Source organism: Somniosus microcephalus, unplaced genomic scaffold, assembly GCF_052327205.1.
Source record: "Somniosus microcephalus isolate GS21.2 unplaced genomic scaffold, FLI_Smic_1.0 unresolved_chr2, whole genome shotgun sequence".
In the NCBI taxonomy this organism is placed as follows: Eukaryota; Metazoa; Chordata; class Chondrichthyes; order Squaliformes; family Somniosidae; genus Somniosus; species Somniosus microcephalus.
Genome location: NW_028225180.1, coordinates 78,587,068 through 78,604,960, shown reverse-complemented (window position 1 = coordinate 78,604,960; position 17,893 = coordinate 78,587,068). Strand labels below are relative to the sequence as shown.

The 17,893-nt window shown below is 51.7% G+C and overlaps 2 protein-coding genes across 6 annotated transcripts in view; one reads left to right on the top strand and one right to left on the bottom strand.

Annotated features, from left to right (window-relative positions):
• The window catches only part of zfpl1 (zinc finger protein-like 1), a 27,863-nt gene extending 26,274 nt beyond the window's left edge, over window positions 1–1,589 (bottom strand). The window contains exon 1 of the mRNA XM_085976102.1: window positions 1,364–1,589. Coding sequence (XP_085832228.1) covers window positions 1,364–1,465 — 102 coding nt within the window. The 5' untranslated portion in view covers window positions 1,466–1,589. The remainder of the gene's footprint in view (window positions 1–1,363) is intronic.
• A 2,713-nt stretch (window positions 1,590–4,302) lies between these two features.
• cdca5 (cell division cycle associated 5) overlaps window positions 4,303–17,893 on the top strand; it is a 45,912-nt gene continuing 32,321 nt past the window's right edge. For 2 of the 5 annotated variants that reach the window (XR_015075076.1, XM_085976103.1), the window contains exons 1-4: window positions 4,312–5,372; window positions 13,529–13,593; window positions 15,311–15,364; window positions 16,589–16,627. Coding sequence is in view for 4 of the 5 variants with exons in the window: in XM_085976103.1 (XP_085832229.1) it covers window positions 5,342–5,372; window positions 13,529–13,593; window positions 15,311–15,364; window positions 16,589–16,627 (189 nt within the window). In the remaining variant the exon portion in view is untranslated. Of the gene's footprint in view, window positions 5,373–13,528; window positions 13,594–15,310; window positions 15,365–16,588; window positions 16,628–17,893 lie in introns of all 5 variants that reach the window. The other 3 variants (XM_085976104.1, XM_085976106.1, XM_085976105.1) reach the window with 3 other exon arrangements.

Genomic DNA, 17,893 nt, shown 5'->3' with positions numbered 1-17,893 from the left:
ATTGTGTATACAGTAACAGTAGAGAGTGTGGAGTGTACAGAGTGCAGAGTGTACAGTGTGTATAGAGTAGTGTGTATATACAGTAGCAGTAGAGAGTGTGGAGAGTAGAGTGTACAGTGAGCAGTGTATACAGTAACAGTAGAGTGTACAGAGTGAGCAGGGGTGTACAGAGTGTATACAGTAACAGTAGAGTGAGCAGAGTGTACAGTGAGCAGTGTACAGATTGTGTATACAGTAACAGTAGAGTGTGTGGAGTGTACAGAGTGCAGTGTGTATAGAGTAGTGTGTATACAGTAACAGTAATGAGTGTGGAGAGTAGAGTGTACAGTGAGCAGAGTGTACAGAATGTATACAGTAACAGTAGTGTGTACAGAGTGAGCAGGGTGTACAGTGTATACAGTAACAGTAGTGAGCAGAGTGTACAGTGAGCAGTGTACAGATTGTGTATACAGTAACAGTAGTGTGTGTGGAGTGTACAGAGTGCCGAGTGTACAGTGTGTATAGAGTGTGTATACAGTAACAGTAGAGTGTGGAGAGTACAGAGTGTACAGTGAGCAGAGTGTACAGTGTATACAGTAACAGTGTGAGCAGGGTGTACAGTGTATACAGTAACAGTAGAGTGAGCAGTGTACAGTGAGCAGTGTACAGATTGTGTATACAGTAACAGTAGAGAGTGTGGAGAGTACAGAGTGTACAGTGTATAGAGTGTGTAGACAGTAACAGTAGAGAGTGTGGCGAGTACAGTGTACGGTGAGCAGTGTATACAGTAACAGTAGAGTGAGCAGGGTGTACAGAGTGTATACAGTAACAGTAGAGTGAGCAGAGTGTACAGTGAGCAGTGTACAGAGTGTATACAGTAACAGTAGAGTGAGCAGAGTGAGCAGGGTGTAGTGTATACAGTAACAGTAGAGTGAGCAGCGTGTACAGTGAGCAGTGTACAGATTGTGTATACAGTAACAGTAGTGAGCAGAGTGAGTAGGGTGTAGTGTATACAGTAACAGTAGCGTGAGCAGAGTGTACAGAGTGTATACAGTAACAGTAGAGTGAGCAGTGTGTAGTGAGCAGGGTACAGTGTATACAGTAACAGTAGAGTGAGCAGAGTGTACAGTGAGCAGTGTACAGAGTGTATACAGTAACAGTAGTGTGTGGAGAGTACAGAGTGTACGGTGTAGTGTATACAGTAACAGTAGAGTCAGCAGTGTAGTGAGCAGGGTACAGTGTATACAGTAACAGTAGAGTGTACAGAGTGAGCAGGGTGTACAGAGTGTGTGTATACAGTAACAGTAGAGTGTGGAGAGTACAGAGTGTATACAGTAACAGTAGAGTGTGGAGAGCCGAGGCGGCGCGGAGCGGCGGGCCTCACCGTGCTGTGCCGGGAGGTGAGGCAGTGTTCGCACACATTCACCCGGTGCTCGAAGCAGAAGAGGTTGGTCACCCTGCGCTTGGGGCACTTGCACAGGCCCATGACCCCCGGGCTGGGCTGGGCCCGCTCACCGCTCTCACAGGCCGCTCTCTCCCCGAATGTTGCACTTGCTGCCACGTCTCTTCCGGGTAACGGCGCACTGTGATGACGCTCCCGGTCCGCCCTGCCATCTCTTCCCCCGCACAACAAACATCCGCCAACAATCTGCCCGGGGATTTTTAGTTCCTAGCCCTCTAACACAGAAGAAAGACAGAACTTGCGTTTCTACGTCGCCTTCCACACCCTCAGGACGTCCCAAAGCGTTTCACAGCCAATGAAGTACTTTCTGAAATGTAGTCACTGTTGTAATGTAGGAAACGTGGCAGCCAATTTGTGCACAGCAAACTCCCACAAACAGCAATGTGATAATGACCAGATCATCTGCTTTTAAGAACATAAGAATTAGGAGCAGGAGTTGGCCATTCGGCCCCTCGCGCCTGCTCCGCCATTCAATAAGATCATGGGTGATCTTCAACCTCATCTCCACTTTCCTGCCTGATCGCCATAATCCTTGATTCCTTTAATATTCAAAAATCTATCGATCTCAGTCTTGACTATACTCAACGACTGAGCCTCCACAGCCCGCTGGGGTAGAGAATTCCAAAGATTCACCACCCTCTGAGTGAAGAAATATAAGCGCTCTACTCGGAGCTCCGGCACGGCAAGAGAGCCCCAGGTGGGCAGAGGAAACGCTTCAAGGACACCCTCAAAGCCTCCTTGAAAAAGTGTAACATCCCCCACCGACACCTGGGAATCCCTGGCCCAAGACCGCACAAAGTGGAGGAGAAGCATCGGGAAGACGCCGAACACCTTGAGTCTCTTCGCCGGGAGCAAGCGGAAGCCAAGCGCAGGCAGCGCAAGGAGCGCATGTCAACCCAAGGACCCCACCCACCGTCTACCCCACCTGTGACAGAGACTGTAGGTCCCGCATTTGACTAATCAGTCACCTGAGAAATCATTTTTATTGTAGAAGCAAGTCATCCTCGGTTCCGAGGGACTGCCTAAGAGAAGAGAGAAGAAATTTCTCCTCATCTCGGTCCTAAATAGCCGACCCCCTTATTCTGAGACTGTGACCCCTAGTTCTAGATTCCCCAGCCAGGGGAAACATTCTCCCTGCATCTACCGTGTCAAGCCCTGTAAGAATTTTGTATGTTTTAATGAGATCACCTCTCATTCTTCTAAACTCTCGAGAATATAGGCCGAGTCTACTCAATCTCTCCTCATAGGACAATCCCCCCATCCCAGGAATCAGTCTGGTGAACTTTTGTTGCACTCCCTCTATGGCAAGTATATCCTTCCTTAGGTAAGGAGACCAAAACTGTACACAATACTCCAGGTGTGGTTTCACCAGGACGCTGTATACTTTTTAGTGATGTTGATTGAGGGGGTAAATATTGGCCAGGACACCGGGGAGAACTCCCCTGCCCTTCTTCAAAACAGTGCCATGGGATCTTTTACGTCCACCTGAGAGAGCAGACGGGGCCTCAGTTTAACGTCTCATCTGAAAAACAGCACCTCTGACAGTGCAACATTCCCTCAGTACTGCACTGGAGCGTCAGCCTAGATTTTTGTGCTCAAATCTCTGGAGTGGGACTTGAACCCACAACCTTCTGACTCAGAGGTGAGAGTGCTACCACACTGAGCAATGTTGTTATAAAATTCTCACTGTGACACTCAAAAGAACTAAAACAGAAATATAAACAGAAAATGCTGGAAACACTCAGCAGGCCAGGCTGCATCTGTGGTGAGAGAAACAGAGCGAACGTTTTTCAGGTCAATGACCTTTGATCAGAATAAACAGAAGCTCTCCCATTGAGAAGGACAAGGACTGTGATGCCAGTGAACCACTATCTTCTTCAAATCACACACCATCCTAACTTCGACATATACCGAGTGTTCTTTCATTGCCGCTGGATCAATATTCTGGAACTGGTTCCCTAACAGCACTGTGGGAGTACCTTCACCGCACGAACTACAGCGGTTCAAGAAGGCATCTCACCACCACCTTCTCAAGGGCAACTAGGGATGGGCAATAAATGCTGGGCCTCGTCAACGCCATCCACAGTCAGAGAACAAATTAAAAAATATATACAAAAGCAAAATATTGCATATGCTGGAAATCTGAAATAAACACAGAAAATGCTGGAACTACTCAGCAGGTCAGGCAGCATCCGAGCAGAGAGAAACAGAGTTAACGTTTCAGGTCAATGGCCTTTCATCAGAACTGGTAATCAGAAGTGTAAACAATATACTTGTCAGGTCCTTGAGCCTCTGTAAAGAGAAATCGAACTTTCAGATTTGGGTTTAACACGCTCTGATATAAATCACCATATATAGTTGACCGACCACATTACACTGTATTAAAGGAGTTGTGAACATGGTCAACTGTGGCTCAGTTGGTAGCACTATCGCCCGTGTCAGAAGGTTGTGGTTCCAGTCCCACTCGAGACTTGAACACAAAAATCCAGGCTGACGCTCCAGTGCAGTGCTGAGGGAGCGCCGCACTGTCGGAGGGGCAGTACTGAGAGAGCGCCGCACTGTCGGAGGGGCAGTACTGAGGGAGCGCTGCACTGTCGGAGGTGCAGTACTGAGGGAGCGCCGCACTGTCGGAGGTGCAGTACTGAGAGAGCGCTGCACTGTCGGAGGGGCGGTACTGAGGGAGCACCACACTGTCCGAGGGGCGGTACTGAGGGAGCGCCGCACTGTCAGAGGGGCAGTGCTGAGGGAGCGCCGCACTGTCGGAGGGGCAGTACTGAGGGAGCGCCCCACTGTTGGAGGGGCAATACTGAGGGAGCGCCGCACTGTCGGAGGGACAGTACTGAGGGAGCGCCACACCGTTGAAGGGGCAGTACTGAGGGAGCGCCCCACTGTTGGAGGGGCAATACTGAGGGAGCGCCGCACTGTCGGAGGGACAGTACTGAGGGAGCGCCACACTGTCGGAGGGACAGTACTGAGGGAGCGCCGCACTGTTGGAGGGGAACGATCTTTCGGGTGAGACGATCCCACGGCCACTATTTTGAAGAAGAGCAGGGGAGTTCTCCCTGGTGTCCTGGGGCCAATATTTATCCCTCAACCAACATCACTAAAACAGATGATCTGGTCATTAGCACATTGCTGTTTGTGGGAGCTTGCTGTGCACAAATTGGCTGCCGCGTTTCCTACATTACAACAGTGACTACACTTCAAAAAGTACTTCATTGGCTGTAAAGCGCTTTGGGACGTCCCAAGGTTGTGAAAGGCGCTGGAGAAATGGGAGTCTGTCTCCTCTTCCAGCCAGGCCCCAGGCCCTCAGTCAATCAGTGAAGGGTCGGGGGTCAAAGGGCCTTGGAGGAGTTGCGGGAGTGGGCGGGACCAATTATTCTCAGTAACCAATCAGAGGGAAAATAATTGAAAACGGGCCGCCTAGCCAATCAGCATCGAAAGGCGGGGGTGAGAGGCGGGTCTCCCCATTGACGGCCAATCAAACCGCGCAGAGGCGGGGGAAGCAGGCCTGAGCCAATCCGGGAATACAGGCGCCCTTTGCAGCCAATCAGCATCCCGGCCAAGCTTCCCACTGCGGCCAATCAGGAGCCCGGCAGTGCGCCGGCCAATCAGGAGCCCGGCAGCGCGGCTGGCCAATCAGGAGCTCGGCCAACTTCCCACCGCGGCCAATCAGGAGCCCGGCAATGCGGCCGGCCAATCAGGAGCGGACGGGCGGTGGATTCGAATTCCCATTCCGGTTCCCGCGCAGCGCCGGCGGCGGCGGTGGTTGGGAGAGGGAGAAAGAGGAAAGAACAACACAACAACAGGAAGAGGGGAGAGAGAGAGAGAGAAAGAAAGAAAGAAGGAAGAAGAAGAAGAGAAAGAAAAGGAGAAAGAAAAGAAAGAGAGGAAGGAGAGATGGCGGCGGCCAGGTGGAGCAATGCTCAGGGTGAGAGAAAGTCGCGGGGAAATAGACAAATATTGGTGCAATCTCACCCCCCTGTAAATATTAGTGCAATTTCACCCCCTCCTGTAAATATTGGTGCATTCTCACCCCCCTCCTGTAAAAATTGGTGCAATCTCACTCCTCTCCTGTAAATATTGGTGCATTCTCACCCCTCTCCTGTAAATATTGGTGCATTCTCACCCCCCTGTAAATATTGGTGCATTCTCACCCCCCTGTAAATATTGGTGCATTCTCACCCCCCTGTAAATATTGGTGCATTCTCACCCCTCTCCTGTAAATATTGGTGCATTTTCACCCCCCTGTAAATATTGGTGCATTCTCACCCCCCTGTAAATATTGGTGCATTCTCACCCCCCTGTAAATATTGGTGCAATCTCACCCCCTCCTGTAAATATTGGTGCAATCTCACCCCTCTCCTGTAAATATTGGTGCAATCTCACCCCCTCCTGTAAATATTAGTGCATTCTCACCCCCTCCTGTAAATATTGGTGCAATCTCACTCCTCTCCTGTAAATATTGGTGCAATCTCACCCCCCTGTAAATATTGGTGCATTCTCACCCCCCTGTAAATATTGGTGCATTCTCACCCCTCTCCTGTAAATATTGGTGCATTCTCACCCCCCTGTAAATATTGGTGCATTCTCACCCCCCTGTAAATATTGGTGCATTCTCACCCCCTCCTGTAAATATTGGTGCATTCTCACCCCCTCCTGTAAATATTGGTGCAATCTCACCCCCTCCTGTAAATATTGGTGCAATCTCACCCCCCTGTAAATATTGGTGCAATCTCACCCCCCTGTAAATATTGGTGCAATCTCACCCCCTCCTGTAAATATTGGTGCAATCTCACCCCCCTGTAAATATTGGTGCAATCTCACCCCTCTCCTGTAAATATTGGTGCAATCTCACCCCCTCCTGTAAATATTGGTGCAATCTCACCCCCTCCTGTAAATATTGGTGCAATCTCACCCCCCTGTAAATATTGGTGCAATCTCACCCCCTCCTGTAAATATTGGTGCAATCTCACCCCTCTCCTGTAAATATTGGTGCAATCTCACCCCCTCCTGTAAATATTAGTGCATTCTCACCCCCCTGTAAATATTGGTGCAATCTCACCCCCTCCTGTAAATATTGGTGCAATCTCACCCCCTCCTGTAAATATTGGTGCAATCTCACCCCCCTGTAAATATTGGTGCAATCTCACCCCCTCCTGTAAATATTGGTGCAATCTCACCCCTCTCCTGTAAATATTGGTGCAATCTCACCCCCTCCTGTAAATATTAGTGCATTCTCACCCCCCTGTAAATATTGGTGCAATCTCACCCCCTCCTGTAAATATTGGTGCAATCTCACCCCTCCTGTAAATATTAGTGCATTCTCACCCCCCTGTAAATATTGGTGCATTCTCACCCCCCTGTAAATATTGGTGCAATCTCACCCCCTCCTGTAAATATTAGTGCAATCTCCCCCCCCTGTAAATATTGGTGCAATCTCACCCCCCTGTAAATATTGGTGCAATCTCACCCCCCTGTAAATATTGGTGCAATCTCACCCCCTCCTGTAAATATTGGTGCAATCTCACCCCCCTGTAAATATTGGTGCAATCTCACCCCTCTCCTGTAAATATTGGTGCAATCTCACCCCCTCCTGTAAATATTGGTGCAATCTCACCCCCTCCTGTAAATATTGGTGCAATCTCACCCCCCTGTAAATATTGGTGCAATCTCACCCCCTCCTGTAAATATTGGTGCAATCTCACCCCTCTCCTGTAAATATTGGTGCAATCTCACCCCCTCCTGTAAATATTAGTGCATTCTCACCCCCCTGTAAATATTGGTGCAATCTCACCCCCTCCTGTAAATATTGGTGCAATCTCACCCCTCCTGTAAATATTAGTGCATTCTCACCCCCCTGTAAATATTGGTGCATTCTCACCCCCCTGTAAATATTGGTGCAATCTCACCCCCTCCTGTAAATATTAGTGCAATCTCCCCCCCCCCCTGTAAATATTGGTGCAATCTCACCCCCCTGTAAATATTGGTGCAATCTCACCCCCCTGTAAATATTGGTGCAATCTCACCCCCTCCTGTAAATATTGGTGCAATCTCACCCCCCTGTAAATATTGGTGCAATCTCACCCCTCTCCTGTAAATATTGGTGCAATCTCACCCCCTCCTGTAAATATTGGTGCAATCTCACCCCCTCCTGTAAATATTGGTGCAATCTCACCCCCCTGTAAATATTGGTGCAATCTCACCCCCTCCTGTAAATATTGGTGCAATCTCACCCCTCTCCTGTAAATATTGGTGCAATCTCACCCCCTCCTGTAAATATTAGTGCATTCTCACCCCCCTGTAAATATTGGTGCAATCTCACCCCCTCCTGTAAATATTGGTGCAATCTCACCCCTCCTGTAAATATTAGTGCATTCTCACCCCCCTGTAAATATTGGTGCATTCTCACCCCCCTGTAAATATTGGTGCAATCTCACCCCCTCCTGTAAATATTAGTGCAATCTCCCCCCCCCTGTAAATATTGGTGCAATCTCACCCCCCTGTAAATATTGGTGCAATCTCACCCCCCTGTAAATATTGGTGCATTCTCACCCCTCCTGTAAATATTGGTGCAATCTCACCCCCTCCTGTAAATATTGGTGCAATCTCCCCCCCCCCCCCCCCCGTAAATATTGGTGCAATCTCACCCCCCCTGTAAATATTGGTGCAATCTCACCCCCTCCTGTAAATATTGGTGCAATCTCACCCCCCTGTAAATATTGGTGCATTCTCCCCCCCCTGTAAATATTGGTGCATTCTCACTCCCTCCTGTAAATATGGTAAATATTGGTGCATTCTCACTCCCTCCTGTAAATATTGGTGTATTCTCACTCCCTCCTGTAAATATTGGTGCATTCTCCCCCCCTCTTGTAAATATTGGTGCATTCTCACCCCCCCTCCTGTAAATATTGGTGCATTCTCACCCCCCCTCCTGTATATAGTGGTGCATTCTCACCCCCTCCTGTAAATATTGGTGTATTCTCACTCCCTCCTGTAAATATTGGTGCATTCTCACCCCCTCCTGTAAATATTGGTGTATTCTCACCCCTCCCCTCCTGTAAATATTGGTGCATTCTCACTCCCTCCTGTAAATATTGGTGCATTCCGGGGACACCCCCCCCCCCCCCCCCCCACTTGTAAATGTTGGGCTGCTCCGAGCCCTCCCACCCCCACAAAAGATGCTCTCCTAGGGACCCCTCGACAAATTTAAATAACGCAAAGTTTTGTCCCTTTATATTCTCTGAAAATATTAAATAATGCTATTAATGTTTCTATGATCTTCAATCCCTCTTCTCAACTAATGTTGGTCCAGCTTGATGTATTGCAAGCCAGGCTCTGCATTTAACACAGATTATGCAGTGCACCATGCTATTGAGTGGTCAGCAACAGGTCCTGGTCTCTGCTTCGTGACTCGCCCTGCCTGACAGCACTGGGAGAGCTTGCTTGGAAATTGCGTGCAGTTGCGCAGGCAATAAGAGAAGTGATGTTAAGCTTGTACAGAATCTTGGTCAGACCACACTTGGAGCACTGTGCACAGTTCTGGTCTCCATATACCTCGGTTAGACCACACTTGGAGCACTGTGCACAGTTCTGGTCTCCATATACCTCGGTTAGACCACACTTGGAGCACTGTGCACAGTTCTGGTCTCCATATACCTTGGTCAGACCACATTTGGAGCACTGTGCACAGTTCTGGTCTCCAGATACCTCGGTTAGACCACACTTGGAGCACTGTGAGCAGTTCTGGTCTCCATATACCTCGGTTAGACCACACTTGGAGCACTGTGAACAGTTCTGGTCTCCAGATACCTCGGTTAGACCACACTTGGAGCACTGTGCACAGTTCTGGTCTCCATATACCTTGGTTAGACTGCACTTGGAGCACTGTGCACAGTCCTGGTCTCCATATACCTTGGTTAGACTGCACTTGGAGCACTGTGCACAGTTCTGGTCTCCATATACCTCGGTTAGACCACACTTGGAGCACTGTGCACAGTTCTGGTCTCCAGATACCTCGGTCAGACCACACTTGGAGCACTGTGCACAGTTCTGGTCTCCATATACCTTGGTCAGACCACACTTGGAGCACTGTGCACAGTTCTGGTCTCCATATACCTCGGTTAGACCACACTTGGAGATCTGTGCACAGTTCTGGTCTCCATATTATAAAAAGGATGTAGAGGCACTGGAGAAGATGCAAAAAAAGATTTACAAGGATAATACCAGAACTGAGAGGTTCTACCTATCAGGAACGAGTGAACAGGTTGGGGCTCTTTTTTCTCTTGAAAAGAGAAGGCTGAGGGGTGACCTGATAGAGGTCTTTAAGATTATGAAAGGGTTCATAAGAACATAAGAAGTAGGAGCAGGAGTAGGCCATACGGCCCCTCAGGCCTGCTCCACCATTCAATAGGATCATGGCTGATCCGAACTTAGACTCACCTCCACTTCCCTGCCCTCTCCCCGTGACCCCTAATTCCCTTATCAGCTAGGAAACTGTCTATCTCCGTTTTAAATTTATTTAATGTCGCAGCTTCCACAGCTCTCTGAGGTAGCAAATTCCATAGATTTACTACCCTCTGAGTGAAGAAGTTTCTCCTCACCTCAGTTTTGAAAGGGCAGCCCCTTATTCTAAGATTCTGCCCGGCTGTGCAGGGTTCGATAGGGTAGACGTGGGGGAGACCAGAACTAGAGGCCATCAATATAAGATCGTCACTGATAAATCCAATAGGGAATTCAGGAGAAACTTCTTTACCCAGAGAGTGGTGAGAATGTGGAACTCGCTACCACAGGGAGAGGTTGAGGCGAAGAGCAGAGATGCATTTAAGGGGAGGCTAGATTAACACCTGAGGGAGAAGGGAATAGAAGGATACGGTGATGGGGTGAGATGAAGAGGGGGTGGGAGGGGGCTCGTGTGGAGCACAAACACCGGCACGGACCAGTTGGGCCGAATGGCCTGTTTCTGTGCTGAAACCCAGGTCCCAGAGATGAATAGATGGTAGGCACCCACTGTACCACTACAATCACCTGAACTGAACTCCCTATGGAAATGACGGGCCTTAAAGTACGACAGTACTGCAGAGATATCAAACCCTGTAATGCTGCACCGACTTTATTGAGGGTCACAATCCATAGCATTGGTTTGCGTGTAGACTAGCTCATGCTCCAGCCGAGTGTGCTGCACGGTGATGGGGTATGGGTCTGTAATGCTAAAGTAATCCACTCGTTTGCTGTGTTGATTCTGCGATAGCTCCGCCTCCTCATAGTATTCCCTTGCTGGAGCCTAGCAGAGGGAAGGGCACGGAGTTCCTTTTCTGTCGAGGCTGCACAGCTGGGCAGGGCATGAATGGTGAATAGAGGGGAAAGAGCAAGAGGACTGTAAAGCATCACCAGCCCTCCAGTTAGGAGTACCACTGCAGTGCTTCATCCTAGTGTTATACACCACCAGTACTGTAGCCCAGTGTTACACAGTGACCAGTACGGTACCCCGGTGTTACACGGTGACCAGTACTGTGCCCCGGTGTTACACGGTGACCGGTACTGTACCCCGGTGTTACACAGTGACCAGTACGGTACCCCGGTGTTACACAGTGACCAGTACGGTACCCCGGTGTTACACAGTGACCAGTACGGTACCCCGGTGTTACACAGTGACCGGTACTGTAGCCCGGTGTTACACGGTGACCAGTACTGTACCCCGGTGTTACACAGTAACCAGTACTGTACCCCGGTGTTACACGGTGACCGGTACGGTAGCCCGGTGTTACACAGTGACCAGTACTGTACCCCGGTGTTACACAGTGACCGGTACTGTAGCCCGGTGTTACACGGTGACCAGTACTGTACCCCGGTGTTACACAGTAACCAGTACTGTAGCCCGGTGTTACACGGTGACCGGTACTGTAGCCCGGTGTTACACGGTGACCGGTACTGTAGCCCGGTGTTACACAGTGACCGGTACTGTACCCCGGTGTTACACGGTGACTGGTACTGTAGCCCGGTGTTACACGGTGACCAGTACTGTACCCCGGTGTTACACAGTGACCGGTACTGTACCCTGGTGTTACACGGTGACCAGTACTGTGCCCCGGTGTTACACGGTGACCGGTACTGTAGCCCGGTGTTACACGGTGACCGGTACTGTACCCCGGTGTTACACAATGACCGGTACTGTACCCCGGTGTTACGCGGGGACCGGTACTGTAGCCCGGTGTTACACGGTGACCGGTACTGTACCCCGGTGTTACACAGTGACCGGTACTGTGCCCCGGTGTTACACAGTGACCGGTACTGTACCCCGGTGTTACACGGTGACTGGTACTGTAGCCCGGTGTTACACGGTGACCGGTACTGTACCCCGGTGTTACACGGTGACCAGTACTGTGCCCCGGTGTTACACGGTGACCGGTACTGTAGCCCGGTGTTACACGGTGACCGGTACTGTACCCCGGTGTTACACGATGACCGGTACTGTACCCCGGTGTTACACGGTGACCGGTACTGTACCCCGGTGTTACACGATGACCGGTACTGTACCCCGGTGTTACGTGGGGACCGGTACTGTAGCCCGGCGTTACACGGTGACCGGTACTGTACCCCGGCGTTACACGGTGACCGGTACTGTACCCCGGTGTTACACGGTGACCGGTACTGTACCCCGGTGTTACGCGGTGACCGGTACTGTACCCCGGTGTTACACGGTGACCGGTACTGTACCCCGGTGTTACGCGGTGACCGGTACTGTACCCCGGTGTTACACGGTGACCGGTACTGTACCCCGGTGTTACACGGTGACCGGTACCGTACCCCGGTGTTACGCGGTGACCGGTACCGTACCCCGGTGTTGCGCGGTGACCAGCGCCGTACCCCGGTGTTGCGCGGTGGCCAGCGCCGTACCCCGGTGTTGCGCGGTGGCCAGCGCCGTACCCCGGTGTTGCGCGGTGGCCAGCGCCGTACCCCGGTGTTGCGCGGTGGCCAGCGCCGTACCCCGGTGTTGCGCGGTGGCCAGCGCCGTACCCCGGTGTTGCGCGGTGGCCAGCGCCGTACCCCGGTGTTGCGCGGGGGCCAGCGCCGTACCCCGGTGTTGCGCGGGGGCCAGCGCCGTACCCCGGTGTTGCGCGGGGGCCAGCGCCGTACCCCGGTGTTGCGCGGGGGCCAGCGCCGTACCCCGGTGTTGCGCGGGGGCCAGCGCCGTACCCCGGTGTTGCGCGGGGGCCAGCGCCGTACCCCGGTGTTGCGCGGGGGCCAGCGCCGTACCCCGGTGTTGCGCGGGGGCCAGCGCCGTACCCCGGTGTTGCGCGGGGGCCAGCGCCGTACCCCGGTGTTGCGCGGGGGCCAGCGCCGTACCCCGGTGTTGCGCGGGGGCCAGCGCCGTACCCCGGTGTTGCGCGGGGGCCAGCGCCGTACCCCGGTGTTGCGCGGGGGCCAGCGCCGTACCCCGGTGTTGCGCGGCGGCCAGCGCCGTACCCCGGTGTTGCGCGGCGGCCAGCGCCGTACCCCGGTGTTGCGCGGCGGCCAGCGCCGTACCCCGGTGTTGCGCGGCGGCCAGCGCCGTACCCCGGTGTTGCGCGGGGGCCAGCGCCGTACCCCGGTGTTGCGCGGGGGCCAGCGCCGTACCCCGGTGTTGCGCGGGGGCCAGCGCCGTACCCCGGTGTTACACAGCGACAGACCTGTACCCCCCAGTGCTGTACCCCAGTTTTAGTGACAGACCTGTGCCCACCAGTACTGTACCCCAGTGTTATACAGGAACAGACCTGTACACATTCCATATGCAACCTAAACTCGGACGTACAGAATCTACAGTTGTTTTGCTTGGCGTTCCAGTTCAAGTGGACAAAAACTTCACACATTCTCCGTGACACTTCACTGATAGCCCAGTGATAGAATTTAGTTCAGAAACTGAGCTGGAGTGTACGTTATTCCAGTAAAGGGGATGAGGAGAATACATACGCTGTACAAAATGCTGTGCAAAGCCCTTGGAAATGTATGGGGCCATCCTGTGTGAATACCTCCAAGTTCGCCCCTGGAGGCAAGTTCTGTTTCCACGGGCAACGAGAGCCCTGAATCATTCTTTATCTCTGTTTTTAGATGCACGTCCACCAGCGAGAAGGAAATCCGACCGATTGTCGGGAACAGAGAATAAAGTAAGCACGGTGAGTGCAGGAGCGTTGCCGGTATATCGAGTGCTCTCTGGAATACTTCCAGCTAATCCTTTGGAAGAATATTATCTCGTTCAAAAAGAGCAGCAGAGGCGAGGGGTGAAGATGACTCGGGATTTAAGTTATGAGGATCAAAGTTGAGTTTGTGAGGTTTTTTTTTAACAGAAAAGAGGAGGCTTTTGAGGTGATTTAACTGAAGATTTGACACGAAGGGAATTAATACAACTGATCCAGGCCACTTGTGCACTGTGGTAAATGGTTCCGATACCACAGCGCACAGGTCAAAAATATTTAAGACGAAGAGCGATCTGGCTCAATCTTTTCATCCAAAGTGTAACAGACTTATAGAATCATAAAAAAAGACTTGCATTTATATAGCGCCTTTCACGACCACCGGACGCCTCAAAGCGCTTTACAGCCAATGAAGTATTTCTGAAGTGTGGTCACTGTTGTAATGTGGGAAACGCAGCAGCCAATTTGCGCACAGCAAGCTCCCACAAACAGCAATGTGATAATGACCAGATCATCTGTTTTTGTTATGTTGGTTGAGGGATAAATATTGGCCCCAGGACACCGGGGAGAACTCCCCCCTGCTCTTCTTCGAAATAGTGCCTGTGGGATCTTTTACGTCCACCCAAGAGAGCAGACGGGGACCTCGGTTTAACGTCTCATCCAAAAGATGGCACCTCCGACAGTGCGGTGCTCCCTCAGTACTGCCCCTCCGACAGTGCGGCGCTCCCTCAGTACTGCCCCTCTGACAGTGCGGCGCTCCCTCAGTACTGTCCCTCCGACAGTGCGGCGCTCCCTCAGTACTGCCCCTCCGACAGTGCGGCGCTCCCTCAGTACTGCCCCTCTGACAGTGCGACGCTCCCTCAGTACTGCCCCTCTGACAGTGCGGCGCTCCCTCAGTACTGTCCCTCCGACAGTGTAGCGCCCCCTCAGTACCGCCCCTCCGACAGTGCGGCGCTCCCTCAGTACTGCATTGGGAGTGTCAGCCTAGCTTTTTGTGCTCAGGTCCCTGGAGTGGGACTTGAACCCACAACCTTTGGACTCCTAGGCGAGTGTGCTACCCACTGAGCCACAGCTGACGGCACAGAAGGAGGTCATTCGACCCATCGAGTCTGCGCCGGCTCTTTCGAAGAGCAATCCCGTTAGTCCCACTCCCCCGCTCTCTCCCCATATCCCTGCAATTTATTCTCCTTCCAGTATTTATCCAATTCCCTTTTGAAGGCTCCTATTGAATCTGTGTCCACCGCCCTATCAGGCAGCGCATTCCAAATCCTCACCACTCGCTGCGTAAAAAAGCTTTTCCTCGTGTCGCCGCTGGTTCTTTTGCCAATCGCCTTAAATCTGTGTCCTCTGGTTATCGACTTTGCAGAATAAAGAGTTCTGACGAAAGGTCATCGACCTGCAACGTTAACTCCGTTTCTCTCTCCGCAGATGCTGCCCTACCTGCATTTTCTGTTTTGTTTTCAGATTTCCAGCCTCGGCAACATTTTTCTCCCGTTGTAGAATAAGCTACCAGGGTCAGCTGTTGAAGCAGGCAGTTTAAGCGTGTGATAGACACTCGGATGTGACTGGAGAGTGAAGTGACTGAGGGATAGGGTGGTGGGGTGTTGGTCTGTGAAAAGGGATAGGCTTCCTGAGTCCTTCATGTTCCTAAAAGTTCCGATGCTCTCGTCAGTGACCCAGGTTATTTATTGTTGAACAGGTTCCGGTCAAACATTCAATCGTTTTGAAAAAGATCGAGCCCCAGAAAAATACGGTAAGTGGTGAATATTTATTTAAATTCATTTCACGGGATGTGGGTGTCGCTGGCAAGGACCAGCATTTATTGCCCGTTCCTAATTGCCCCTTGAGAAGATGGTGGTGAGCCGCCTTCCTGAACCGCGCGGTGAAGGTGTTCCCACAGTGCTGTTGGATATTATTGTTTTTCGTAGCGGTTTGGTACAACTGAGTGTCTCGCTCGGCCATTTCAGAGGGCAGTTAAGAGTCAACCACATTGCTGTGGGTCTGGAGTCACATACCGGCCAGACCGGGTAAGGACTGTAGATTTCTTTCCTTGAAGAACATAAGAATTAGGAGTGGGAGTAGGCCACATGGCCCCTCGAGCCTGCTCTGCCATTCAATAAGATCATGGCTGATCATCGACCTCAACTCCCTATCCTGCCCGATCCCCATATCCCTCGATTCCAAAAATCTAGCGATCTCAGCCTTGAAAATACTCAACGAATCGGCACCCACAGCCCTAGTGAACCAGATGGGTTTTTACGACAATCCGATAGTTTCATGCTCACCATTGCTGATACAGGTAGACTACCCTTTATCCGGACTTCCGAAAACTGAAACCCTCTAAAAACCTTTGGTTTTTTCGTTCAGCGTAAGTCGTGCGTACGACTTACGCTGAACGAAAAAACCTTCGGTTTTTAGAGGGTTCCGGTTTCGGAAGTTCGGATAAAGGGTAAGTCGTGCGCACGACCCCCCGCCGGCCCCGACCCCCCGCCGGCCCCGACCCCGACCGACTTACGCTGAGCGTCAGCGTAAGTCGTGCGCACGACCCCCCGCCGGCCCCGACAACCGCCGACCCCCCCCCCCCCCCCGTGGACCTCGCCGGCCCCGACAACTGCCGACCCCCCCGCCGGCCCCGACAACCGCCCGGACCCCCGCCGACCCACAATCCGAAATTCTCCGAAAACCGAAACTCAGCTGGTCCCGAGGTTTTCGGATAAAGGATAGTCTACCTGTACTAGCTTTTTATTCCAGATTTATTTAATTAACTGAATTTAAATTCCCCAGCTGCCCTGGTGGGATTTGAACTCACGTCGCTGGATCATTAGTCAGGGCTCCCTGGATCACTAGTCCAGTAACATAACCACCATACTACCGTACCCCATATTCTGATTCTCTGCTTGAGATGAGGAATGATCGAGAAGCTGCCTCAGAGCTAACATGATTTTTTTCCCCCTCTCTTTCCCCCTTCTCTGTTTAGCCAAAGCGGGTTCCCGGGCAGCCTCTACAGGACACCCGGGTAAGTAGCACACGTGCCACAGTCTTAGTGCGAGACTAGTTCGGCCTTTCCTCCAGGCAGAACCAAGCTGCAAACGGACAACTGAAGAGGAACGCTTGTACGGTTGCAGGAAAACCATTTTGGACAGTCCTCCAACTAAACCGTTCATAAAAATCACAGAACGCCTACAGCGCAGAAGGAGGCCGTTTGGCCCGTCGGCCGTGTTCAATCCCACCACCCCCCACCCCCTGCTGTTTGTCCCTAACCCTGTGAGCTCCTCATCCTCAAGAACCCGTCCAACTCCCTCTGAAAATCATTGATGGGATCAGCTTCCACCACCTTCTCAGGGGGAGCGTTCCCGATCCCCACAACTCTCCGAGTGAAAACATTTCTCCTCCCCTCCCCTCCCCTCGAGATCTTCTCCCCAATGATTTGGAATCTGTGACCTCTGGTTATTGACCCACTCGCCAGAGGGAATCGTTTTTCTCCGTCTACTCTATCGAAACCTCTCATCATCCTGTAAACCTCGATTAGGTCATAGAAACATAGAAGATAGGAGCAGGAGTAGGCCATTCGGCCCCTCGAGCCTGCTCCGCCATTCAATGCGATCATGGCTGATCATCCAAATTCAGTACCCTGTCCCTGCCTTCTCCCCATATCCCTTGATCCCTTTAGCCTTAAGAAATATATCTAACTCCTTCTTGAATATATTTAATGAATTGGCCTCCACTGCCTTCTGTGGTAGAGAATTCCACAGGTTCACCACTCTCTGGGTGAAGAAATTCCTCCTCATCTCAGTCCTAAATGGCTTACCCCTTATCCTTAGACTGTGACCCCTGGTTCTGGACTCCCCCGCCATCGGGAACATCCTTCCTGCATCTAGTCTGTCCAGGCCTGACAGAATTTTATAGGTTTCGATGAGATCCCCTCTCATTCTTCTAAACTCTGGCGAATACAAGCCCAATCGACCCAATCTCTCCTCATACGTCATTCCTGCCATCCCAGGTATCAGCCTGGTGAATCTTCGCTGAACTCCTTCCATGGCAAGAACGTCCTTCCTCATCTCTTCATCTTCTCTGTTCCAAGGAGAGCAGTCTTCACTTTTCCCACCTCTCCCCATAACTGAAGTCCCTCGTCCCTAGTAACATCCTGGTAAACCTCCTCTGTCCCCTTTCTAAGGCCTTTCCATCTTTCCTGAAGTGTGGGGCCCAGAATTGTCCACAATCCTCCAGCTGAGGCCCAACCAGAGATTGATAAAGTTCCAGCGTAATCTCTTTGTCTTTATAT